The sequence below is a fragment of the Ciconia boyciana genome, chromosome 15, assembly GCF_034638445.1.
Source record: "Ciconia boyciana chromosome 15, ASM3463844v1, whole genome shotgun sequence".
In the NCBI taxonomy this organism is placed as follows: Eukaryota; Metazoa; Chordata; class Aves; order Ciconiiformes; family Ciconiidae; genus Ciconia; species Ciconia boyciana.
In genome coordinates, this window is record NC_132948.1 from 10,913,240 (window position 1) to 10,940,826 (window position 27,587).

Here is a 27,587-nt window from a genome sequence, read left to right on the forward strand (position 1 = left end):
GCGCAGGCGCGGGAGGCGGTTTGGCCCGCGGGGGCGGAGCCCCGCTGTGGCGGCGGCCGCGGCCTGTCCCCGCCGCCGGGCTGCCCCCGCCGCCGGGCTGCCCCCACCGCCGCCCTCTCCCCGGGCCTGGCGCGGCTCAGCCGCCCGGTCGCTCCTCCGTTGCCTCCCGGGTGTTTCACAAGCGAGCCGGGTCCCTCGAAGCCCTGGCGTGACACCAGGCCGGGCGCCAGAACTCCCCAGGGGGGAGACGTCCGACAAAGCGAAGTCTTAAATACAATTCGTTTCTCAGTGCAAAGTCTCAGTAAACATTTATTTTAAGCTTTGTCACAATACCATAGTTGATTTGTGAAATTGGTCTACAAATATTTAACTACATAGTACACTGATTTGGTGGTCAGGTAAGTAATAAAGGCATGTATAGCTCTGTAAAAAATGTCATATATTTGTAACTACTTAACAATATTATCAGCAGAATCTAATATTTCCCTATGGATCATATGTCAAAAGTATACATACATCATTTCTTCAGACCAAATTATTTTTTACATAAACACAATTGTACAAACTTAAACACCGTAATCTTGAAATCCGATGTACAAAACAGGATGTGAAATCACTAACATCAGTGCCGACGACGAGCGCTACCATCGCAAACAGAATTTCTGATTAAAAGGAAAAGATTGATTTTTAAATGTGCTGTCATCACAGTTCAATGGAATTATCCAAAAGTCTAAAATACATGCGGATACAATAAAACCTTTTATTTTCCAATCCAGACAAAGAGAACTTACGGTCATTTACATCATTAGCTGCCAAATACAGATCAGTACGTGAGGCAAATCACACTTAAAAACTTCTACACCATCGAAGAGCTAAGATTGATACTGGTCTATTTTCCACACTAACTATGCAACAAGTCTTTAAAAGCAAATCACGATTTGAAGGACGCACTATTAAGTACAGCACTGAATTACACCAGATTTTATACGTTGTACTCTGACACCCAATACCACTTCTAAAAGCATTACATTCCGAATACGACAGATCGGTTATCTATAGGTGAGGCGTGTACTTTCAAAGACATTGCTGCCGATGTTAGTTTTGCAAAAATGTGAATGTATTTAAAATACTACAGTAGTTTCAAATATTAGGTCTTAAAGTATGAGGTTCAAAACACTTAAAACCCTACCGGGATTTCTGACACTGGATGGCCTGAAGCCCACCTTGAACGGTTGTGCCAGCCGGTTACACAGGGCGACGTTCGTTCAAGCGGCTGCTGCAGACGGGAAGGTCCGTTTTAATAAAGCGGAACCGTTCCGGACGAGCAGCCTTCGGAGGAGAGGAGGGACGGGGTGCATCCCCACACCCGACTGCACCGCAGGCAACCCGTGCCACGTCGCAAGCAGCTTGCACCAGGCCAGACGCCGAGGGGAGCGGACCGTTAGAGCAGTGCATAAGTGCTGCTACCCACCTTCGATCAAGCCGTCTAGTGGTTAGAGCAAAAGGCGCGGAGCTGCGAGAGCTGGGTTTATTCCCATTTCTGCCACCGACTCGGGCAAGTCTCTCAAATTCTGTGTCTCGGTTTATCCGTGGGTGACAAGGTGATACCTGCACACCTCCACGAACTCGTACGAGATGCTCCTACCAACAGCAATACAAAAGCAGTGCAACCACTGCCACTGGAACGAGTTCTAAAAAACAGAGCAAAAACCTCGATGGATGAACTAGATGGCTTGGTATGGAAAATATTTTTAAAAGGTATTTACAAAAGTTGAAAGAGATTAAATACAATACCGCATTCATGTCCCAAAAGCGCTTTCACTACAGTGCATGTTTAAAAATACAGAGCATTTTTAAAGTATATATATTGAAGATTAGATTGTGCTTTAAAAAAAATCATTACTTCTGAATTTGACTAACGTGAAAACTGAGTGCTGGGAAAAATACTGATTAAAAATATCCAATTTTATATATACTGCTTTTCACATAACATTTTGCTATACATGGGATGCACGTAAATACAAAAATACTTTTTTTCAAGCAGCAGGGTGATCAAAATTAAGAGTATTAATATAGGAGGGCTGATTTTACAAAACTAAGATAAATTATTAGAGCGAGACAGGGAGAACCTATAATGCAAATTAACTTTTATATAGTATCTTAAAAGAAATATTTATCATAGACAACTCTTACTATATAAACGATTCAGTATTTTTAACTTCCACATTAAATATGGATTACATAAAATACAATCTATGCGAAACCGACTCATGCACATCGTCCTACTGAAGTCAATGGAGCCGCTTACACGAGCAAGGTTTGCAGACTTTGGTCCTCAGGCCTCAAATTTAGCAAAATACATAAAGACCCGACAGGCTTTGCTAACCAATTCCTAATTTCCAGGTTGGTGTCTCAGCCCAGTCCTCTGTGCACAACAGCAGGGAAAACTGAGTTTTATTATATACTATGGAAAATGAACTGTGAAAATGAGCTGTAAAAATGAATATACGGCAATGTACAGTTTCAGCTTTACAAAGCATTTGTTGCCATAGTACTTATCTGTTCATGGGGAAGATTTTAAGTTATGAAAAGCAGTTACTTTGCAATTCTAAATGCGTATTTCTTGAAAAACGGGGTGCAGGGGGATTTACAGAGGACATAAAAAATTAAAATGGATTACGACAGTGCCAACTGCATATGAACTTCAACCGCGTTGAACTTAAGTGATCACAGTTTGGAGTAAAGGCCATTAACATGGATTTTAAAATAATCCCTCATGTAAACGTCACATACAGACCAAAAGAGGTTAGGCAAGTAACACGCATTTTAAGAAGAGTATTAAACTTCAGCATAAAGAGAAAAATAAATTCCTCCCCCCGTTACATTCAGTTAAGCGTCACATCCAACAAAAGCTCTACCCAAGGCAACAAGAAGCCGAAGACCGAGTGCCAAGCTGTGCTCAGCTGCCCCTGGCCAGTCCCGCTGGAGCCGGCACTCGCAGGCCAAGCAACAGCACGTGGATCATCTACTCCCATTTGTTCCCCTTCCTTTTTAGCCAGGCCCTATCACAGACCAATTTTTGTTGCGTTTTTTTCTCTACTTGTTGGTTTAGCTATTACGGAATATGTAGTTCTTCAGCTGTGGTCCGCTTTACCTCTCGTGGTATTGATACTGTGCTCGTCACTATGGTTTAGATGCTTCCCCTCCCTCCCCCCATTTATATCCTTGAATGCTACAGGTTACCACTTACCGGACTTTCTTCCCTGAGGTTACCTTTGTTTCAATGCATTTCAGCACACCTTACAAAGCCAGTGGTAGTCTACCAAGCTAGTTAATTCTAAGGTTACAAATACATACAATCCTTCAAAATAAAATTGCTTCAAAGCTCCTACATCTCTTTGAAATACGGCTGTTTAATACACCCTTCTCATAAGGTGACTCACTTTCCCCAAAACCCAATATAGTGAGGACACAGACTTCAAGCAAAAAGCTCCTATAAAACTATCACAATTTTAGAAAAAAATCCAGATCTTCCTGAAGATAATTTATTGCCGCTTATTGGTCCTGAGAAAGCTTTAAGCAACAATACATTTGCAAGTGTTTTAACTGCTGCCTTTTTTGAGAAAGTACGTGGGTCCTGAGATTAAAAATCATGTTTTATTCTATGCACTTATGCTTGGAAAATGCTTCACTGTGAAGATCAAATATGAATTACAATTTGCCACGCTACATCTCTTCCCTTTGTGTCAATTTATTAAAAGAGATTTCCTTTCAGACACTAAATTAAAGTTCTTGAGATGAAATGCAATGAAATAATGCCACACGTGCACTTCTCAATTCTTCATGTTGGACTGGCATTTAAGGACTTCAAACTGATGAAATCTTCCTTCTCCCTTATTCCCCACCTCCTATTAAAAGCTATGGTGCGAATTTTTTGGCCTGGATACCAGAAAATTCCTCATCCGATACTCTATGAAAGGCAACTTGGAGGCAATGATAAGCCAATGATAAAACAAAAACATTTGCAACTTTGAAAAAAAATGCGGACCCACAGCAGTTACTTCTCAATGGAAGTGTTAGGTAGCTTGAGATTTTTTTTTTTCTTTTTAACTTTTTAAGTGTCAAATTTGCATATGTTTAGCTCAATTTCAATATTTGAAAGACTACTCAATTTGCTTTTATAAAAACTTTACAAAAGATGTTTTTAAATGCTTGTAAAAGTAAGCGTTTATCTACTGAGAAAATTCTAGTACTGGATAAAACTCTCTGAATATACAGCTGAGTTTTTTAAATGTTTTTTTTTCCCTACAAGTATAATGGCTGAGTGTATAATCTAGATAAATTAGTCTTACACATGATGAAAAGTTATAACTTTGCACACTTTTTACCATGTGATGTTTTGTTGCTTTGTAACTTCGAATGAGACAGTGCTTAGGAATTTTCTAGAGCTGGTGTACAGTGGTCTATAAGGGTTGGTTCACTGGTCACTGCCTCTGTCCAGGTTTTCAATCACCCTAGAAAGACGTATGTTCAGAAGTCTGATCTGACTATCCAGGTGGTCCATCTTCTCCTCAAGGCTGCTGTTGCTGTTTCTTCTCCAGTAAAATCCAACTGGCCCTGTCATGAAGTAGACTGCCACAACAAAGCAGAGAGGCAGGATTGCGTGTTCTGGGTCACCTTCATACTTCTGGAGGATGTAGATGCACGAGAGAGTGAAAAGGGCAACCCTCGCAATCCAGAAAAAACGACCAAACAGCATGTGCAGGAGATAGAAGAAGAATCCAAGGAAGAGAGATAAAAACCAATAGGCAAGTAAAATGGCACCAATCAGCAGAAGAGCACGGGTCGGGTTGTTGGCAATTGCCGCTGGGTTGAAATAATGAGTCAAGTTGGAGGCTGAAAAACAAAGGAAAATTTACAGAGTATTAACGAGCGCATGCCAAAGTGATAAGGGTAAAAACGCAAGCACAGCTTCAAAGGGCTATGCAATGGGGTCACAGCTGTGTTTTCTAAAGTAAGGGGTAAAGTTTCTTCATCTATTTCTGGATGGACCTTTCTCAAATCACTGGCTCAGCTCCAATGATGCAACTGAATTAATTCCTTTAAAGTAGAGGTGCTAAAGGTTCTTTAAAGACAAACTACTGTAGGGCCTAAGGTCGAAGTTCATACTGAGGCTAAAGAGCCTGCTTTGTAAAAGTTATATTCCAAAGGCTCTCATTTCCTTCTTCTAGTCCTCCTTTATTTCTTTGCACCATTCCTGGCCATGTGCATCCATTTAATGACGATACCACGAAACCAACCATGACTTGTAACGTGTTTTATAGACATCCTGTAGATACATATACCGAAACAGAATGGCTGGTTTTAGTCCTCTTGTTTGAAGGTACTGATAGCAAAATCAAAGCCATGTGAAGCGGACAGAGATACCACTGATGGATGTTTAACACACTGTGATAAAATGTAATTATTTTCCCACTCAGCCTATGCTTGTAAACATTGATACAGGCTGATATAGTTCAAGAGTTAGCAGGCATCACACTTACCATCAATTCCAAGAACATCTAACAAATCAGTCCATATTCTCCAGAATGTGTCCATTAATATATCCACCCCATTCACAAACCTCTCTGTCAACCTTGAGAAAAACTGAGAAATAAAAATTGAAAATTAAAAAAAAAAATCCTCAATTCCTTAAACACACTTTGAGACTTACTGGTCATGAGTAGAATTACAATTCATTAAACAAGAATTGCAGGCTATTTTGAAGTTCCCAACGGAAAAAAATATGACTCTGTAAATGTTTTTTAACTCTGTGAATCATAAATGTACTTATTACAATTGTCCTTATTCTAGTTTTTTTGGCATGTAAATGTATATGTTGACAGGATTTAAAAATGCACTTTATTAGCTTTACCATTGTTCTGAAGTTTAAAGAAAACACTGTTACGAGCAAATGGACATTGGTAAAGCAAACCAGAGAATTAGTTTTATCGAGCATCTGAGAGATGTCCCCAGCATCACACCCAAGTGTCTGAAATGCATTTACAGGTCAATTTAGCAGTATTATTTCTTCCTACTGGCTGAGGAGAGAAGGAACAGAGGAATGTATAGGTCCGCCTGCCTGCATGCCTTATTTCCTGCAAGTTCATATGTGGCCCCGCAAACACAGGATGCTCTGCTGATGCAGACAGACCCTGTTTCAGTTGGAGAGCTCCTCACCGACAGCGGTCTGCCCCGGCCGCCTCCCCCACCTAAAATAATCTTTCTTTAGAGATTTCTTCTATTAATATTTTTTGCAGTTTGCTCCACGTCAAGCCTCGCCTCCCGTTCTTCTTCCCAAAGCAACGCTCCAGCCGTTCCACCGCCTCACCAGCAGCCGGGCTCGCACAGGCCGCCGCGGCTCCAGCGCCGAGCACCGCGCCGGGGGGGGGGGGCCGGCCTCCCGCGGGGCTCTGCCTCACCGAACCGCCCGGTCACCCCCGGGAGCAACGGCGCGGGGAGAGGGCGCGAAGGGAAAGGAAGCGAAGGGCTTGTGGGGAGGAACCGGCCGGCGCCTCACCTTCTGCAGGGCCCGCACGTTGTCCTCGCCGAAGAGGCCGCTGATGCCCTGGTAGAGACCGCTGGCGGCGCGGCGGAGGCTGTTTTGCTTCTCGGCGCCGCGGCTCCGCGCTGCCCAAGCGCCGGGTCCCGCCGTGCCGCCCAGCAGCAGGGCGAGGAGCAGCAGCGCCGGCAGCCGCCCCGCCGCCATGGCCGCCCGCGCTGCGCCCCGCGCCAGGCAGCGCCGCGATTGTAGCGCCGCCTAGAGGCCGCGCCGCGAACTCCGCCGCCGTCCTGGGGGGGGGCGGTGCGCTCGCAGAGTGCTTCCCCCCGAAGCAATAGCTTTACTGACATCCCGAAATAACAATTCAGTTGGAAATGGGGCAGCCGAAGGTCTTCCTGTGCAGCCCACCCGAGCCACAAAGGTCTATTCACGTCTTTTGCTGGCTCCAGCCGGGCCCTGGACACCTCCAAGGACGAGATCCCGCAGCCTCCCCCAGCAACCTGCCCCGGGATTTAGCTTGTCCCGCTCTATAACCAGTCCCAGTTTTTAGCCTCCTCCAGCATTTGACCTGTCACAGTATTTACCCTGTTCTGGGCTAAATTTTATATTTAATAATCCACCTGGCAATTTTTTTTTCCCTACTGTCTAATCAGGATTTCCCATGTCTCAATGGAGGGCCGTTGACTCTCCTGGCTGTCAGCGTGCACCTTCCAGAAGGCTCTGGCCCCGTTTTCCCTGCACCCTCCGCTCAGGTAGGTGTAGGCAGAGATAAGATCTTGCCTTTGCCCTCTCCAAGCCGTCTCGGGCACCCTGCCCTGCTCAGTGCCCTCCCTTGGACTCACTCCGGTATCAATACCCCTCTCGCAGCGCAGCGCCCAAACCCGGGTACGCTACTCCAGACGTGGTCTCAGAAGTGCCAAACCCAGGGGACGGAACATGTCCCTTGCCCTGCCGGCTACGCTCTAAGGCAGCCCAGGATGCTGTTGGGCTTCTTTGCTGCAAGGGCGCATTGCCGACTCATGATCAGCTTTCTTGGCCCCCAGATCCTCTCCTGAGGAGCTTTTAAATTATTCAGCTATCTGTTTGGGCTCTCGAGACTCATCGTTGCTCATTCGCCACTCATACAGTGAGCTGCCTTTCCTGCGTGGGTATCCCTCTCTGAGGAGATTCCCAGGCGCGATCCCCAAATAACAAAGGGAATGTAGAAGTCTAATGTCAAAAAATGACATCTTTTCTACACTACCAACTGCAGATCAAGGGATTCTGAAGGACTCTCATGTCCTTTACCCTTGAGAAACTCTGACTCAGATGTATATGCTGAAGTTCAGCACGCTTAATGGTGCGACTCCCCCTCCTGACAGGTTTTACGTTGATCTTTCCTGAGTAACCAGGCCAACAAAACACCAGTTGGGAAGTATAAATTAGACAATGTTATCAGCTCCTTCTGGGTAGTGAAACCCAGCCAGGATGTTAGCAGAGTGAAGAAAGAATCCCCAGGAGACAGAAAAGTACTTTATTGCCTTCAGCGCACATTCTGATTCATCCTTAATTGACAGGAGCCCGAGTTAGATGAGATAGGAACGCAACGATGGTAATGTAAAAACAGATCAACAGCTTTGTAGTGTAGATTCTGCACTGGCTGATGACTTGAGCTGGGGCAGAAAATGTTTGCTAAATTGCCCAACAGTAAGTGCAAGGCCCAGGGGATCCCGACACCCTCCCCTGAGCTTCTGATTGTGCTTGGGAAGGTGTAGGCAGCCCATGCCCATGTCTGCACACCATGCAGGATCTCTGTTCTCAAAATTCCAGGGCAGCGCTCTGCTTTTCCTGCCCCTTCCTGGGGAGTTCCTGCAGAGTCAGGGGTGCAGCTCGTAGCTCTTCCAGTCACTGGAATAACCTGAAGTATCTCTTTCTGATTTTGTACCGTGCCTGTCATGTTTAAACCTCGTGGCCTAAGCCTGGTTGCTGAGTAGTCGAGTAGACATCCGGAATATAGATATCTTTGCTATGGCCTTTTTTCAGCTTTAGTCTGGCCAAAACACTTATTTTCACATTTAGCAGAATGGCCTAGACCTTTTAGCATTTATTTCTATTTGGCCCTGAAAGGGTTGGGCCCAGATCCAGGAAGGTACTTACGATCTTACTTGATTTCGGTCGGATATAGATGCTTTATATATTTATAAATGGTGCTTTCATTCTCTTTTAAGGTTGCCCCGAAGATGCTTATATGTTAACACCTGTGTATATTCTGAAGTCTCTATCTCATGGTCTTCCAGAATGGGTTGGTGACTGATGACCGGTATTTTTGAGGTTTCTGGTTATCTGCCCTCAGTGTCACGCTGTGTCTAAACTCCCACCACGTGGTAAAGTGGCCAATTCTAGGGTGTTTCCTGCATGTAAAGAACCTTGCGGTACAAAAACACAGCTGTAATATAATTAGCTGTCATGAGTGTTTTTTCCTGCACCAGTTACAATTCTTCAGTTTGCTTCCAGCTGGCAAGGCCTTCTCTGGGTCCCCTTGTGCTGTTTCTGGTCCGATGGATCTTGTTTCTGCGGATTTGGGGACGTTCCTGTTTCTCTACATGAGTTTCCATCGTGGGATCCCCTCAAAATCACTTCCACAAAGTGCTTCTTCTTTCTTTCCATCCATTCTTTACAGAGGCTCAGAAGCCTATTTTAGCGGCTGCCTTTGGAAGCCTGCGCTCAGGGTTGTCCTTCACATGAGGTCAGGATAATCTGGGAATCTTCCCTGGTATTTAATTGATTTCCTGACCTGTCTCAATGAGTCTATTTCAGGTACGTTCATCCACAGCTCTTATGAAATTATGCAGTATTTCACCCTTCTCGTTTAAATAAATGAAATCGCGTCTGCTCAAAGAATACATTGCATCATGGCATGAAATATTGATCTCAGCCACACTGAACTTTTTAATTAGGACAACTGTGAGGTTTGTAGAAAGGTCCTTTGATGAAGGTCTTACTGTGAAGAAGAAGCATGAGTGTACTTCTCTGTTTCCTGATCTGAACTAGAAACCGTGTAAGATGTCTTACTCAGATATAAGGATTTAACAACAATCTGCACAGTATTTAGAATAAACTGGGGTCTTCTAGATGTCAAAGTTTTAGCAGATCATAGGGTTCTCTCTTTTAAAATCATTTTTATGCTGAAAAAAATGGCACAGCCTTAAGGAAAGCCAACTGGTGTTACTGTGGACCAGCCCTTAACCTCACTGACCCTTATTTTTCTGTCTTTACTTCATCTCACAGCCTTAACTTGTCATAGCTGATCGCTTTATGACCTCTTGTCATTTTAGGTCTTTTCTCTTCATGTTTTGCTGCTAGCCCTGTGAGGCTTTTCTTGCAATGTGTCGCTGCTGCTTTTCTTCTTCTTTTTCTTTATCTCTTTCTCTTTTCCTTTTCCTTTTCTTTCTTCTTCCCTTTCTGCAAGTGCTTTTGATTTTGATTCTGGTTACTCATACTCCTGACACCATGTAGCGGTTGCAGAGATCATGGATGTCAAATGAGCCAGAAGTTTCTTATTCTTATACAGGCTCATTAACCAGCTGGTGGCCACTCTGACTATACGATTTGTTTTAAACTTTCCAAAATCTTTAGATTTTCTAATCCGGGTGTTGGATCAATGGATCATGGTCAGGCCTCAGCATACTGCACAGATTACCGTGAGGTATTATTACGAAACTTTTATCTCACAGGTCCATGCATTTCATCACTCGTTTTAATTTCACAGACTGACTGCAGATTAGTTACCTCATTGGCCACAAACAAGGTAGTGCCATCATCATCATTATTACTGTCAATCGGTTCTGAAGCATCTTTTGAAGGGCCCCTAATCCAATCTAAAGCAGAAAACATGATTTATTTTTTAACCTATTATTACTGTTAGTAGGTATAAAGCAAGGCTTAAAGATTTGAAAATGGCCAATTCCAGTTAATCTTATTCTGGCCATTTTCCTCCAGCTATCCTAATCTAGTCTCCAAACTATTTTTAATAGTCACTGCAGTCCTCTTAATGCCCATTTTCTCATTAAACGCTTGCTTCATTTTCCTTCTTTTTGTTCCCATTTTTCTGAAGTCACTTTTGAAAGAAGAAAAAATCGTTTTGGATAAGGAAAAACTGGAATGAGGGCGAGAAGCATGGAGGCATGACCGATTCTAAATAAGGATGCAATAGTAAAACTGCTGTTAATAAATGAGAAGGTCTGTCAGGCTTTCCTAAAAGCCCAAGTTTTATCACCAAATTCCCAGTGCGCCTTGAACAGTAAGTGGGTCAGTCCATGTTAAACTATGCCTTTTTCAGCTCAGTGAGAGGATTTTTGTGTCCCTTCTCAGGTGATTTGCCTGCGCTTTTTCTTTTTAGATGCACAAGTTGCTTTGGGTGGAGGAAAGGTGCTGGTCTGCTTCTGCCTTTTTACCTTAAAACGGGCAATACCGACATCGCCGAGGTGCCACGCCGGCCTCGCCTCAGCGCTGAGGGAATCACGGAGGGACCCCACCCCCTCCCGCCGAGCCGGATGAGAACTCCTCCCCGATTGGGCACACCTCCTTCTGATCCGGTCGCTCATTGGTCAACAGAGAAGAGGGCTTGAGAAACCTCTGGTTCAATTGGTTCTTCATGGTGTCAGCTCTTCTGCCGTCAGCCCAGCCGTGAGGAGAGCGGGCTCTGGGCTGATGTGGGGCCAGGCGCGTGGCAGCCAATCAGGCGCGGCGGCGTCGCGGCCTCCGTGCGCCGCGCGGGATCCGTCCGCAGCGCGGGGCCGCCCCGTCCCACAGCGCCTGAGGGGCGGCGGCGGGCGGTGGCCTCGCGGCCGCCCCCTGAGCGAGGGGACGGCGGGGGACGTCGGAGCTGCGACTCCCTCGGGGCACAGATGGGCGAGCGGCCTCAGAGTGGGGCCGGATGAAACGAAAGTGAGGTTCACTTCCTGCGCTTGCTGGGAGCGCATCGGCGCCGGCCGTAACAGGCTCCCCAGGTATTTGCGTCAGGTGTAATTATCGGAGAACTGAAGAAGACCTGACCAAAAGCTCAACTTTACACCCTAGAACAGGACAGACGATATATCAACGGGGGGTAGATAACTGCGGAGGGCTAGGGCGGCTGAGGAACACGTCTGCTGTCCCTGGAGATCCCTAGCAGAGGGTGGGAGGCAGTACTCCCATAAAATCTGACCCTGGCAGCTGCACCACAGTACTTTGTGTTCCAAGTCAGAATATATATGCGCATTGGTTAACGCTTTGTTGTCATAATACATGTCTTCACATGTGGCTCCCAAGCCCAGCTGAAACGGTAAACGCGGGGCCCAGGCACGGGAGCACACGCCCTGTGTCCCTCCCTTATCCCAGGGCTTTGGCAGGGTGTCTGTGCCACGGATTTCACACCTCCGCTGATCTCTCTGAGCACTGCTGCCAAGGCAAGGGAGGCGCATAAAGCAGATAATGTGTCCTGATTCCACCAAGTCCTCTAGACTCTGGAGACAGTTATTTAAAAATCTGCTATATGTCAGGTCTTTCTTGAGGCAAATAAAAGTGGCAGGATTGTTCAAATCATGTTGCCGTGGCCTGCAAATTTAATAAAGTAGTTGTATCCCAGTAGCACAAGAATCTAAATTAAATTGATAGCAAGTATACTACTATCTAGTGCATTTATTTTACTTTCATATTTACACTGTATGCCTGTACAATTTACCACGAAATTCTTATTTTTCGAGGCTTCTGTGTTTTTGATAATAAGTTACATAAGCAGCACGTATACACAGTCACTTGTGCATTGTTATTAAGCACTTCATTACCACCACTTCTTGGCTGAAATTGGCTGTTGTGACATAGCGATTGTCAGTAAGAGACAGACCTCACATTTTGAAAGATGAGAAGCAATTGATTTTAATCCAAGGTGCAAGATACGGAGGCAGAGAGTGTTACAAAAGTGTAACTGGGATAGTGAGGCTATGGAGAAATGCGTGTCTTGCCTCATTATTGGGTCAAAGACATTTGTCAGTGAGGACTTCTTCAGACCTCTCTGGGGGGGGGGGAAATAAAGTGGTCGTAATTTTGCAGAGATCTCGTGAAAAGCGTGAGGCGATGGCTCCTCCGCGGTGTCGACAGCGCGTTCGGTGACCTTTAGAGGTGTCGGGGGCCCAAGCGGCGGGTCTCGGCTGTCCAGAGCGCCCAGGCCGGGCGGCTGTCGGTGCCCTGACCGGCCTCCCCCGGCGGGAGATGGCCCCGAGGCCGCAGGCGCCGCACGACACCTGCCGCCGCAGGGGCTCGGGCGGGATCTGCCGTGTAATCCTGTTACAAGCCGGCGGTTAAATAAAATCCCGCCGCCGGATTCCTGTCAGGGGGGACACCTGGGTCGGGCTGTCCCGTCACTTGGCGGGAGGGGCCCGGGGGGGGTCGCTGCCGCCTGAGGTGAGAGACGGCTGAGACCCCCGTCAGGCGCAGGCCGGGCCCGGCCGCCGTGAGGGGCCTAGCCGCAGTGCCTGCCTCGGCCGTGCCGTGGCCGGGCGCCAGCCGCGCCTGCCCCCCATTCATTCCGCACCGATCGCGCCTTCCCCGCAATCCAGAGGGAGCCGGAGGGGGACGACCCCCGCGTTCTGCAGGCGGGGGACCTCGGGGGCGGTGGCGGGGCTGGGCTGGGCTGGGCTGGGCCGCGCCGCCCCTCCCTCCGCGCCCCGCCGTGCCCGCCGCCCCCTCGGCGGGCGGGGGCGGGGCGCAACGCCCCGCACTCTTTTCTCGCCGGCGGATGGTTACGGAGTGAGGCGGCCGGGCAGGGCTCGACGGTGCTTAAAGCGCTACGCCCGGAGGAGGGGCCCCGCAGTCAGGGCTGAGGGGCTGCGTTGGGGCAGTGTGGTGTCGGTGCCCCGCGGGAGGGACGGAGGGACGGTTGCTCGCCTCGCTCGTGTGCCACCGCCGCCATGTCCCGGGAGCCCGAGATCATGGAGTCGCAGGTGATGTGGGAGCCTGACACGAAGCGCAACACCCACATGGACCGGTTCCGCGCCGCCGTGGCCAGCAGCTGCGGGCTCCGCCTGGGTGAGCGCCGGGCGGGGGCGGGCGGGCAGCGCCCGGGCGGGGAGGCCCTCTGGCCCTGCTCGGGGCCGCGCTCTGGCTGTGGGGGCCGGCGGGGCTCTGCTTCTCCGGCGCTGGCCTTACCGCGGGCCGGCGGCAGGGCTGCGGGCTGTCTGTCTGCCCTTACCCTAAAGAGGGGTCAGGGTGCCCGGGCAGTACCCGCAGAAGGAGGGGGCGAAGTGGTCCAGGCTGCGAGTGGGATGTTCTGCTCGTGCAGAGGCCTCCGGTGCAGCATCTCCCTTAGCGTGGAGGTACACGCTGCTGGGAAATGCAGACAGCCTTCTCTGTTACTGGTGCTGCTGCTAGATGTCAGCCCAGGCAGCGTCGGCATTGGTACCTGCTGTGTGCTCCTGACTGCTCCTGTGCATAGCTGAGGTCCTGCTTGCAGGGATTTCCTGGGGAGAGCAGCAGTACTGAAGTGACTTAGTGTTTTAAGGGGATGTGGGAAGGAGGGATCACTGCCATCATGGCTGTGAGGTTAGTGTAAGCCTTAATACGGTGCTTTAGCAACATACACATGTGAGACTTGTTAAGGCCATGATTGCAACTTCATCTTTGCTTGTGAAGAGTGTCTTTGTAATTTTGAAGTATGCTGGGAAGTGAAAGGTGATGCATAAGTTGGTTGAGTGATGGAAACCAAGGTTTTTGGCTATGTTCTTTTTTGCCCAAGCTCTTAAACTTCAAGCTCTGCTTCATGCTTGTTCAGAAATACCTAGATGGCTGTGAACAGGTGTGCAGTCCTTTGACTTAGAAATAACCTGTCAACTTTGATTTAACCCTGCTTTGAGTAGGGGGTTGGACCTCCAGATGTGTCTTTCAACCTAGATTGTTCTGGTTTTTCAATGACTGCTAACTGTGGGTGGTGTCTCCAGGGTATCAGGAGTCAGTGGTGCTGGCTGTGTGGGCTCATTCACATCATGAACCAGGTGGACTTCAGTGTGTGTGTGGGTCAAACCCTACAGTTCTGACTAGCAGCTTGCTTTATGCTGTCTGTTCTCCTTGAGTACTTGGGGACCAGGTTGCTTGTGTAGCTTTCCTGTAATAATTTGTCTGATGGGGGACGGGGTTTTGGCAAGTGGCCTGACAAGTTTGTCAGTCCAGTATAAATGTGTCTGTGGTATAACCAGAGACATTCTGGAGCAGTAGCAATGTATCTGGTGCTTTTAGCAGTTCATGTATGGAAAACAAAAAATTTGCATATTGATTGGGAACTTAATATGTGGGCAAGCCAGGTCATTAGTTTGACTGCTGGGGGGGTTTCCCATTTGAACAGGAACATATGGTGTCTAACTCTCCTGCTATATAGGAAGCAAGCTACTATAGGATTTTAGATAACTCCTGAGGAGAAATGTTGTGTAACTGGTAGTCATATGATCAAGACTGAATGCAGTTTCAGATGGGCTGCCCATATTTATGGCTGTAACAACTAAACTTTTTTCACCTCACTCTGAAGTGGCTATCTCCAGTTAAAAGTGGATTCCTGTGCATATATAGAAACCTTTGTCAACTTCTGTTAGACTTGAACTGATGTTCATTGGTCTGTGTGCTATTCAACAACCAAGAATGGATTCTTTATGTAACATCAAGATGTGGACTGACTGAGGAAAGCTAAGGGCAATATAACCTTTTAAACAGCATGGCTCTGTCCAACCCTGAAAATACAGTAATGAGATGCAGTGTTTAATTGCTGAATAACAGGTCTGTGCCCTGAAGGACTTGCATGCTAAAGCTCATTTGGGGACAAACTATATAGACAAGACAGAACAAACTCTTCATATTGTAAGAAATCAAATTAGTGGTGACTTGTAGCTTTTTGCATTTATCAAATGATTCGGAGCATGTGCTACAATTGGTTTTTGAAGGAGGAGATGGAAGCTTGAACTTTCCTTTGGTAAAGTGTTATCATCACACCAGCTGATGCACAGCGTACAGAATAGTGAAGAGTAATTTGGGTGGAGTGTAAAAAAGGGTATGTAGGAGGCTGACATTGAGGCAATATGTAGGAAAAGCTGAGTTACGGAGAAGAATATTTGCCTTTGCTTCTACTATGTCAGTAATACCTAGAGAGTAAGCTCACATTGATGGAAAAGATTGAGTGGGATAAGATGTGGAAGGGACAGACTGGGTGGGGAAACAGCTGTAGTGATCAAGTGTGGGTAACAGTGTAGAGATGGTTTTGAATGTTTTTTCTCTTACAAAGCTGGGAGATGTCCTTGTAGGAAGAGGACGCAAAGATGACTTCTGAAGCAATCAGCTGGATAACAGGACGACGAACCAAAGATAATTGGAGAAAAAGACTTCAAGTGTTTAGCTGAAAGCATCAAATAGGAAACACAGTTGGCAGAGCAGGAAACTGTTACTACTGTCACTAATGGCAGATATTCATGTTTAATTTGCCTGTTGGCACAGCTTCAGATGGTATGGACATGACTTGGGAGTGTGACTTTTAAGCTGGGGATGAGAAATCAGCTTCAGTTATTCATACCTAAAACTGTTTTACACACTGAGTTTCAGTGTTTAGTTTGAATTGTGGTTTTTTGGTATGTGTTCCTCATGTTACTTAATCTGTCTCAATCATGTAAGACTTCAACTGCTTATTTCCATGTTTTTAATGCCAGGTCATGGTTTTAATATCTAGCTAGTAAACATTGTGTTTCACTTCATTCATGCTGCTTTAGCATGAAAAGGTAAGCTGCAATCTGTCAGACCCCTTATTTATTGAGGAATAATGCATGCTTCCTTTGTAACAGTGCTGTTGATATTACAGTTAGATAATGAGCGTATCTAATCTTCATGTTACCACGCTATCAGACCTTTGGTCCTGGACTAGAACTGTACAGCAAATGTCTCTTGTCAGGAAGACTTATCTTTTGCTCTACGTGGATGATATGATAGGGAGTGGAAGTGTCAGCAAGCAGGACTCCGTCTTGCTGTGTAATCTTCAGTTCCACTGATGGGGGGTAGATGTTGCACAGAGTTATTAAAGGTCCCTATCTCTGTGGTGGCAAATGGCTTGTAACACAGGCAGGTGAAGTGATGCCATGTGTTCAGGTGTTCAAGTAGACTACTTCTGTTACCATAATCGTGTGCCTTGAACAGAGAAGCGATCTACTCTGTGTGATCAGTTTTATCTTACTAGTTGTTTTAGCCACAAATGTTCTTTATCTGGGATATCCTTAATTGTAGTTTGTCTAAATTACTGTAATTCTTTGCATAATGCTAACAGATATCTATTACTTCTAGCCAACTACGATGACTTATACCAGTGGTCGGTGGAATCCTACTCAGACTTCTGGGCAGAATTCTGGAAGTACAGTAACATCATATTTTCTCGCCTGTATGATGAGGTAAGTAAATACTTATCTTAAACAGTCAAGTGCACCACAAAGGGGAGATAAACCAATTTTACAGCTGGTCTTTTGATCTGTTCCTGGAACCTTTCCAAGTGGTATGAAGAATCTGTCAAGTGTATAGTCCTTAGTTTCCTTGTGTGGTGGATGGTGGTGTTCTGTTGCTGATCTACTTTAGCACAGTGAACTCCTCAAGTTCTATTGTCCTAAAACAATTCTGCTCTAGTGTCCTTGTGGTCTTGTGCTCTCACATACCTTGGCAATCCTGGCTGCTTGTCAGGAGTCTACCAATATACTGCCTTCTGCTTTAGGATTATGCTGGTAGAATATAATCTTGATTTTATAAACGCTGGCATGCAGTCAAGTTCATGTTTATGTTCCCTGAGTTAGCTTACCTGATAAGCACACCTGTTCCACTCTGGTTTTGTAGAACTGGTTATGGAAGTCTCTGCAGTCAGATGTAGGCTTGAAATATCTCTGCAGGAATAGTAGTGGTTGAACACAATCACAGGTGGAATACCAGACCATGCCACAGTGTTGCTTTGAGGTAAAGGTGATTTCGAAGCTCTTGCAAATGGAGGACAAAGCTGGAGCCCTTGTACAGTCCTGGTGTAGGATATCAACATCATCCTGTGGCTTTCCATCTGAGGAAGATGGACTAATTACTTCAGAAGCTTGATGCAGAAGAACCTTCCTGGGACTTAGCAGAGGGAGGACTGGACTTTTATGTTAATCACTGGAGGCCATCTGTTCCAAGAACACTCAGAGTACTGGCAGTTCTGCAGAGGGAACTGGTAAGCTTCTTTTGCCTTTTCCTGTCTTACAAAAATTTGTATTGCAAGCTATGATAGATCAAGTGGTTCCTTCTGCCATGAAACTGCATGCTCAGGTGTCTTAATGTGACCCACCCTTTAGAAGAGTGAATTCAGCAGGCATGTAAGAACTAGCCTGTTTTCTGAAGTGTGTAGTCTGAAGACTGTAAACACTTAATCTTTTATTTTTTCTATAGTTCAAAATCTGGCCAGATTGTATTTAGATACTGTCTATTTTCTTCTACTTTCTGTACTGTTAGCAAGGCTATCTTTCTAAATTTCCACATGAATGCAAATTGTCCTAAGTAGTTCAGAGGAGCTATTTTGCACCCTTGTATCTGTACTGAGCAGGCTGGACAGTAACACATCTTGTTCTGTTGCCTTACAGGACTGGCACTCCTGGAAGTCTGTCCCTCGAGACACCACCAATGACTGGTGAACTGGAAGGGAGACTGAAGCAGGCAATAGTGGCCTAAAAATGGATGTTTCCTGAGGATGAGAAGCAAGAAGATGGGGATGCCTAGGAAGGCTTTAACTAGGCTACTTGAGAGCTTCTAGGTGTGCAGGGACATGCCTATTCTACAAGGGTCTTGCTGCGATGTGAGATCTTAAAACAGGAGAGGCAGAGTCAGCTGATAGACAAGTACTGCAGAAGATACTTGACTCACTCTTTATGGACCTTGGTGTTTGCCTCTAACTTTCCCTCAGTGTCAGCGTAGTGTCAGCTTCAAGGCTTGACTCCAGCTTTATTGAGCCTTGAAGCTGACTTGCTGTTAGTCCTTAACATTGGTCCATTTCTGCTGCACGTCAGGAGGAAAGGCTGGTCACAGTACCTGAGCTGTTCTGTGGTAGCTAAAGAGCTGAAAAGTTTGATTTGAAGTGTCTTACAACTTGATCCCTGCTGCTTGTTGGAAGTAAGCATTACGCTTTGAGGAAAATAAATTTTTTCGTGAACCAGAGTTGACTCCTTTGTTCCTAGCCAGTGAAACAGTTTCTACTTTCACAGGTCATTCTAAGAAAAACAGTAAAAAATTTTGTGTATATATAATACAGGCAGCCAGTGTTTTATTTAAACTTAGTAAAGTTTTTAAGTATTTGATGTAGATGTGCTCATGTCACTCTATAGCAACTGATACCCATGTCACCTCTGAAAAGAACAAAGGTACTTGCAGTGTACAAAGCTATCCTGGCATGGCAGCACTGGCATTGTTATGTCAAAATACAAGTAGCTGTTGATTTTAAATGAGGAATGTAGTCTAAACTTCTCTTTGTGCTGCAAGAAGCACCTGACAGCTGTTCCCATGGAGGAGCTGCTTTGAGCATTCTGATAGTATCTGCTCTCTAGCTTTTCATGAGGCATGCTATTTTGCTCTTCAGGTCATACAGAACATAGCAGGTACCACAGTAAGGCAAGGATTATCTGTCTCACTGTAACAGTGAGATTCATTTTCAAAGGTGTAGTCTCTGCTTAGCATAAGCAGAATCTCTGGGGCATGATAATGCATGGTTATGCACAACTAGCAAACCACTTCAAGGAGGGGAAATGCAGTAGAGGGGTGGACAGAGGATATTGCTAATGTGATGCTTATTCATAGCTACTGAGGCTTGGGAAGTGGTCACTGATTAGCTGCTGTGAAGAGCAATTGTAGAACAGGAGCTGGTGGCATGGGAGTACAGCTGATACTTGGCATGTTCACCTAACCACACAAATTGGCCTTGTATGCCTTGGTGCTGCTGTGAGTAGGAGTGAAGCCTTACTCATTCAGTGAGGACTGCAGTCAGCGGTACTGTAGACTGCACTTCTTGCCCTTTGCTGTAGATTTGCTGAGCACTTGTTGGGACTGTATGAAGTGAAAGGCTTGTTGCAAAGGTCTGCATTTTTATATACTTGCTAGAACTGGGATCTTTCACTAAATTAGCAGACCTTGAGTTTCTGTTGCTTGCTGAGAACTTTCCTCTAAGGGAGAGGTCAGATTGTTCATATAACAAGTACCTCTACCAAAGAGATTTGGTTTAACTAGGAGTCATAGGCATTACCTGAGTAGAAAATAATGGAGCATCAAGTATTCATAAACAATCCACCACCTTATGCTAGTGGAGCTCTTCCAAGAGGTGTTCAACTTGAGGAAAAAATAAAGATTATATTAGATCTTGTCCTGGAAAATGCTGAAAACATTCTGCTCACTTTTCTTCAAGCTAAGGAAGTCAGTAATGAATCAGTCTTAAGAGTGGCTTCTAATTACTGCAGTAATATAGGTTAGTATAAAAAAATTTCTGAAGCCTGAGTTGATAAACTATAAATGCTATAACTCAGTTCTAGCTAATTGTTACAAGCAAAGAAATCTCCTTAGGTTCCCATTTTTAGAAAATTTGTTTGAAATAAAGTAATACAGTAGAGCATTTCCACATGAACTTTAACTTCTCTTATAAAAATTAATTTTAGGATTGCCTCCAGTAATACATATACTGCACATCTCAAAGCACAAAAATACTGGGTTTTCTGGAATGGGAGGTATTTTGAGTTCTATCTGGCTTTCAGAAGAGCCTTTTACTTGGTCCAAAAGAATGCTGTTTCTGTAATGCATGTGTAGTCCATGAGAGAGAACCTGAGGGTATAAATTGAAGCTTTCAAAAACACAATGGTAAAATAAAGTCTCAATTTAAAGATTACAAAATACATGTGCTGCTGGGCAGTTGAATCTCTAAACAGTGGAGCATTGCAGAAGGAATTTATAGACCGTTGTGGCTAATGCCAAGGGGTTCTTTACCTATGACTGTTATTAAAGGTATAGTCTTAACTGTGACTTATCAAGGGATAATTTAATATTTTGAGGCTTAATTAGTGCAAGATGGTGGGAAGTTGTTTCAGCTGAATATATTTTTGTGACTTATTTTCATTGCATTGTTCAATTCCTTGCATGTCTTAGTCTTAAATGGGGAATTACTTAATATGGGCTTATTAGGTTGTTGGCCCCTCTTTTTAGAAAACAGTAAATCAAGGATGGTAGAAATGTGCACTCTGACAGTTTGCAATACCGTATTTGTTAGTTGTAGAGGTCAGCAGTATTTCTGCACTCTGGATGAAACTGTGGAGTACTTAAATGTTTACTGCAACTTAATTCTTAAAAATGGAGAATCGGAATAAAAAGCTTGAACTTTTTAGTTACGTTTGACTATATAGGTCACACATTTAGCCTAGGGTTAAATTGAATTACCATTGTCTAAGTGTCTGATGTTGGTCTCTGTACCTTGTGACTCATGCTGCGGAAGACTGCATATTCACACCTTCCTATATAAGAGGGAGGCTGGAGCATATGGCCTGGTAGAGAGCTACAATATGCTGTAGCAGAGGCAAAACCCCAGCGTGCACAGTGGTTTGCGTGTATCTTGTGGTCTGAATGTAGCCATAGTGGTTTGCTTCACTGGTGTATTTAAGGCTGGTCCAAGGGTAGAACTGTCAGCAAGGAACTCTTTCTAGTTTTGTTGTAATGTCTTTGCTTGTGACAGTTGACAAATAATTAATCTTTCCAGGCCTGTAATTACAGGATCTAGTGTCTGTTTGCCATCTGTAAGCTGGGAGAAATGACTCTTGCCTAATAGAGTGCATAAAGAGCTTGGAATTAATTAGCTGATTTCTGTACAATACTCTGAAAAAGAAATTGTACTACAGTTTTCCAGGAACGTGTGTGTTTGTTTTTTTTTCAGGTGGTTGATACGTCCAAAAGTATTGCAGATGTCCCGGAATGGTTTAAAGGTAGTCGTCTGAACTATGCAGAAAATCTTCTGAAGCACAAGGACAATGACAAGATTGCACTGTATGCAGCAAGTAAGAAAGAATTAATGGCTTGTATTTATTTATAGTTCACAGGACTAGGCCTTAAAACAGCTGTGCTTTTTATGAAAACTTGAAATAAACTGGCTTGAGTGAGGACAAAAGAGGAAAATAAAGTTAGTAATTCTGCAGAATCTATGATGCAGCTCTGCAAAAAACAGCAAAACATGCTCTGGGAGTAGAGATGATTCTGAAAAGTCCTTGGCAAACTAAATGAAGTTTTCTTAGAATGTGCTTAACTGCATTAAGGTAGTGGAGATCATGCTGTGCTTAGCATCACTCAATATTTGAGCTATTGCTTCACATTTGTCACAAACATTTGCCTAATGCTTGCCTTCAGGAAGTATTTTGGCACTGTTGCTTGATATTGTCTTTCCCACCCTCTTTCTATGCCTTTTATCTTAGGAATACTAAGGACTACATGGGGTGTAGGTAAGAATTAACTCTGCTTTTGACAATACAGAAAGGAAGGACAGTTACATGCATGGAAGACTTGGAATTTCACTTTTCTGGAACGCTAAAGCTCAGTCTTAATTTTTGTTATACTGGAGAAGATATAAGTCTGGTAAAATCCAGATATACTCATAATGAGGATGGTCATGTTAAGACAAAGTCCCTTCCCTATATCTGCTGACTTTGGTAATTTTAAAAAATTATTCTAATCTCTGTTAGAAGGGATTACTTTCTGTGCAGGTGTGTGGGTGCTTCCTTAGGGAGTTGTATTCTGAGCTTCCCTTTTGCTGGACCTAATCCTTATCATAAGACTGACCAAGCAGTGATGCTTCTTAATAGCTTAACAATAAACAATGCAGTCTTACAGCTTGTTAGCAGGGAAAATTATGCAGAACTATGGATTGATTGTGTAGGTGTTAAAAGAATAGTTTCTGATTTCTGATGCATGGAGATCAGTTTTTGAGTTATATATGTATTACTGTCGTTCTGATAGCTGTTTAAAAACAATGCGAGACAACAGAATCGTCTTCTGTAAGCTTACTGCTGAAGAAGAAATGCTTATCAGTTGCATTTTACTGCTTAGAGGTATTGAAGGAAACCTCTCTGATCATATATATAAAACCAGCTACCAGTTCAGAGAATGGGAAAATCTGTGACCCAGTTTTGGTGTGATAAGAATTGATCTGGTGAAGTCTGGTAGAAATAGGGCTTGTAACAGAAAGCTGGCTTCAAAGTGATGAACTCATCACTTTCAAATTTTGAGATCATTAGAAAAGCTTCTTATGTATTATTTAGTGGGGAAAAAAATCAATGTAGTTACTGGGTACATCTTGTGCAACAGCTGAAAGCCAAACACTGATTAGTAAGTCAACTCTAAATGCATGTAGAATTGATGTGATTGATTTGTTAATGCTAAAAGCTAAACATGCAACTTGAGAAAAAGTGGAGTTAAATACTTGCAAATTCGAATTATTGAAGGAATTATTATCAACTTTGTAAATTATTTGGTTTGATATGTGATTACATTGCCCCTGTAGATCTTGTTTCTTGTTAGGAAGTCATGGGGTGTACTGGACACTCACTGCTTTGTGTCACATAATCACAGGTGATGATACCAACAGGAGCAAAACTATTTTCCAGTTGAATACTGTATCAGTCCTGGAGTGAACACATTTACTTCTCTGCAGTGAACAGACTTCCACCTGCATTTCTTTTCATGACCTTCTGCTGTATTTAATCTTCTTAAGATCTCTTAAGTCAGAGTATCTTTTGTTAACCTCTCACTGCCAGGTCAGAGTGGTGTTTAGGGAACCTGTGTCAGATTTGTGTGTTCGCTAGGGATGATTCTGTGGGAGCAATGTGGGTGTAACAGAGCACAGGAATGTAAATGTAACTTTCCTAAACCATTTCACTTGTCACTGGCTCCCACTGTGGATCTCTTATTTATGACTCCCTTCTCCTGGGGGCTTTAATTATGGAGCAGGATCAGAGTCCCATTCTCTGTTGTTCTACGGGAACACAGAATCTGTCAGCAGTCCCTGCTAAGCTTATGAACTATATGTTACATTGATTTTTGTGTTGTTTCCCATCACAACCTGCTTTTTTGCTCCATGTAGGTCTACATTTATTGGGATGGAAGTCTAAGAAGGCAAAAGAGTAAAAATACTGTTCCCTGCTTAAGGAAATCAGACTGATGGTAGCAGTTGTGCAAGGACCTGCCGTACCAGGGCATGCAGTACACTTTTTTTTTGTGACATCCTTGGCATATGTGTTTTCATAAGAAGTGCTGGATGCTGGAAACAGGATGGGCCAAATGGTTTGCAGGAGTCACATTGAGGAAGTACAGGAAGGGACCTTTAAGATGACAAACTTTGCCTTTCATAACATTTAGATTTGTTCATTTTGTTTCACGAGTGATTTATTAATGGCTTATGTAACATCTGATGTTCAGTACAAAAATGAAAACACCCTGCAGATCTTTTCAGAGATGAATGGAGTCCAGTTTAGTTTATTTGCTTTGTGGTATGTTGGCAAACGCAGATATTTAAAAAGTGTATTGGAAGTCAGACCTTAGAAACTATATGTGCATGATTTTCTAGTCAAGGGTGACTTGCTGTAATAAAATCTAAAGTCGGCACCTTGCTGCTGCTTCCTAGACCTAATGAGAAAACTGAGCAAAAAGGGAGCATGAGGTTGTTCTTTCTATCTTAGAAAGTAGCCTTGGTGAGTACAATCTATTTATCATTAATACTCTTCAAGAACACACCTTTCTCCAGTGTATAGTTTGCATTTTTGCAGGTATATATTCCTGTCTTTAAAAATGTCCTGGTGCCTGCTGAATGAATACTACTGACTAATAGTTGATTCCCATTAAAAAGAAAAGCTTGGCACAGCATAAGAGGAACTTGAAAAGCAAAAAGTATAATTATTAGTGGAAACTCTTCTCCTAAAATTCCTTCGTATTCTTTTTCTTCCAGAATTAGTTGTTTGTACTAGACTCTACTAATGTTGCAATGCATAATTTTTGACTGGTTGTTTTAATCCTCTTTCCTCAGAGGAAGGCAAAGAAGAAATCTTGAAAGTTACTTTTGAAGAACTGAGACAAGCTGTAGCTTTGTATGCTGCAGCCATGAGGAAGATGGGAGTAAAAGTAGGAGACAGAGTTGTGGGTGAGTAACTTTTTTTTTTAAAGGACAAGAGGTGAAATTTTCTTGAAATATGTGAGTAGTCAAGGTTGTAGAAACACGAATATGAAATACTATTTCACAGAAACATTCTAAAGAAAAGGCTCTTATGCTGCTATATTTACACTTGTATGAAATACGCTTCTAGAGGGGAGGAACCTGGATTAGCCTGCGAGTTCTCTAGCACTGGAGGGGGAAGGAAAATACCTCATTCATAAGCTTCACTAAGGTCTGCTTCATAAGCACTCTGTGGAAGTGATGGAGACTTTGAATCTTTGAAGCTTTTACTCACAAGGTCTGGCAGATTCACACAGGGGTGATCTTGGAAATTACGGTCCCAGGTTGGTTGGTTCTGGTGCCAGCTGCCAATTACTGATCCCAGGTAATATGGTGCACTGTGAATTGCAGTTCTTGAGGAATGGACTTGTGCTACCTTCTGCCACCAGTGCTTTTGGGAGTAGTGACTTCCAGAATGGTGGTAGTGAACTGCTGGTGAGCAGTAACTCTTCAAGTCATACTAATGCAGAGCTTAGTAGTTAGAACCCTGTGATCCTTTCAGTAACTCACAGAAATTTCTAGAGCAATATTTCCTGTCATAAGACTGTCATGTGGATTTTTCTATATCAACAGTTTTTTGTCTTGTGAACAGCTTGTACAGTATACAGTCCAGGCATAGAAAGGAGTCGCTGGCCTCGGTCCATTTATTTCTAAATTTCTGGTTTTGATCTTCCAGCTGAGCTGCTTCATCTCTGTACTTCATGTGCTCTGTAACATACGTTCTTTAGTTTTGTCAGTGTGGTGCAAGTCAAAACTGTAGTGTCCTTGAAGCTCCTTCACTCCTACCTGGTAGTTCTGCTCATCTGCATATCCATCTTACTCGAATCACATGTTCTTTGAGCAATACTTGGCCATTATCTTAAGTATGTGTAAATTCTTTTTTGATGCAAACCTAAAGTGATGAAACTATTTGGTTTGTTTTCTGCATGTTACAAACCAGAACTCAAACCCTTGTCTTCAAAACCAGAAGGTTATGCATTATTATTTTTATTAAACCCACAAATATGACTTGTAAATGTAAATATACTTGAGAGGTCATACTTCATGCATATGGCATGAGTATTCTATGGAACTGGTCACTGAACATTTAATTATCACAGCTGATGGCTTGGTGTTTTACATAGAATTAGAGCTAAATCCTTAATTGGGTAAGAACCATCCAGCGAAGTCAGGAAGGTTTGTCTGAATGAAGACTAAGTCAAGATGCTCTAATTTTGTCTCCTTTTTCAATCTTAACACTGTCATGTTAATATCTGACAACTTGTTGAGGAGCAACAGGCTCTGTCTGAAATCAAACTAATGAGCAGGAAAACTTACACTCTACAAAATTTGAGTATTTAGAACTTAAGTGTAGTGTTTCTTACTACCTGTCCTCTGATGTGTATATCAAATGGTAAAAGTGGGTTGTGTGTATTTTAAAAAGTTGCCCCAAAGACATTGGCAAAACAATACGTAATTATGCATATAACTGGAAACTTGGACATCATGAAACCAATCAAAGTCCTAGTTTTTGTTGACCCCTTTAATGCTTTCTGTAAATTTTGTTTGTCATCGTGAGGCACACAGAATGCACTCTTTTTTGACTTTTGCAATGAAATTTCTCCTGATGTGTATAAAGAAGATTCAAATGCTCTGTTTTGTAGACTGATTGTGGGGATTTAATACACTGTTCCTTATTGTTTTGTAAATAAAGTCATAACAGGGCTCAAAACAATTCTTCCATATGTATTGCTGGTTATGCTAAACTGAAGGATTAAATCTCATGTGTAAGTGGCAAAAAGGACACTCTGTACCAGTTTCAGATCCCATATGATGAAATGTGTTGTGGGAAAGTGATGGACAATGTGGATGAGTAATTACTGGTTATGTTTTCATATTTTGTGTGAATGAAAGCTCTGTGTGTATGTGAACACACTGATGGGGGAGGACAGTAGCTGTAAATTTGTGAGTAGCAACAGCTGTAGCTTTGGTGTGTTCCTGCAAGTAGAAACCTGCTATTCTTTGCTGTCCTAATTCTCAGGTTAAAGTCCATTTCTTAGACTTTACATATTGATGTCTGATGCTAAATGAGAGGTTTTAAATCTCTGGGAAGAAAATACTGCTCACTAGGGTAACAGATGTAATATGTTTAAGTATGACCAGGTGCAGTCACATTTAATGGGAACATTCATTCTGAATTAAGATTAAAGAATGTTATCTACATGAGATTGTTTTGTGTTCTAAGGTGCGAATTAGTCCTGTTCGCAACCTGGTTATCACTGCTAGAACTCTTCTAATCAAAACCAGTTAGAGATACTTTTGGGAGAAGATGACAACATATGATGCTGTCACTTTGTGCTCATCTTGTGAGCAGTTCTTAGTAAGGTATACTGTGCAGGGGAAATGTGCTTTCTAGCTGGAGAAAACATGCTATTGAAATATAGCTGTAGTCAGTGGTGCTAATAATTAAGCTAATAATGCTATTATCATTGTCATTTTAATAACAGGTCCTTTTAGTTAATGACTGTATTTTGCTTAGCACAACTGGAGGCTGGCTGACTCTTGAATCTTGTTTGTTGTTTTGGCAGCTGTCTCACCTCTTATTTAAATTAAAAAGCATAGTTGACACTAAAAAAATAAGATTGTATGAATAAAATAGTATGCTTTAGATACTGCTTATTTTTATTTGTACAGTTTTTTTACATGCTTGCAGAAGGTAGCAATTCCAAGTTTCTGTTGAAAATTCATCCTTAATGTCAGGGCTTCCTCCCACAGAAAGGGTAAGATTTTACCCGTGCA

General features: G+C 43.6%; 2 protein-coding genes across 3 annotated transcripts in view; one reads left to right on the top strand and one right to left on the bottom strand.

Moving 5' to 3' along the window:
- Positions 1-296: 296 nt before the first annotated feature.
- BRI3BP (BRI3 binding protein) lies at positions 297-6,792 on the bottom strand. Of its 2 annotated transcripts, XR_012045272.1 has the most exons (4): positions 6,560-6,792; positions 5,544-5,646; positions 4,389-4,896; positions 297-1,691 (listed from the first exon to the last, which is right to left on the bottom strand). XR_012045272.1 is itself a non-coding variant. In XM_072880158.1 (3 exons), the coding sequence occupies exons 1-3, from the start codon at positions 6,746-6,748 to the stop codon at positions 4,478-4,480; spliced, it is 711 nt and encodes a 236-aa protein (XP_072736259.1). In that variant the 5' UTR covers positions 6,749-6,792; the 3' UTR covers positions 297-4,477. The 2 variants fall into 2 exon arrangements, 1 of the variants encoding a protein (XP_072736259.1); XM_072880158.1 differs by having other exon boundaries at positions 297-4,896.
- Positions 6,793-13,287: 6,495 nt separating this feature from the next.
- The window catches only part of AACS (acetoacetyl-CoA synthetase), a 43,781-nt gene continuing 29,481 nt past the window's right edge, over positions 13,288-27,587 (top strand). Inside the window, exons 1-4 of the mRNA XM_072880392.1 lie at positions 13,288-13,585; positions 16,865-16,968; positions 21,489-21,609; positions 24,624-24,737. Coding sequence (XP_072736493.1) covers positions 13,468-13,585; positions 16,865-16,968; positions 21,489-21,609; positions 24,624-24,737 — 457 coding nt within the window. The 5' untranslated portion in view covers positions 13,288-13,467. The remainder of the gene's footprint in view (positions 13,586-16,864; positions 16,969-21,488; positions 21,610-24,623; positions 24,738-27,587) is intronic.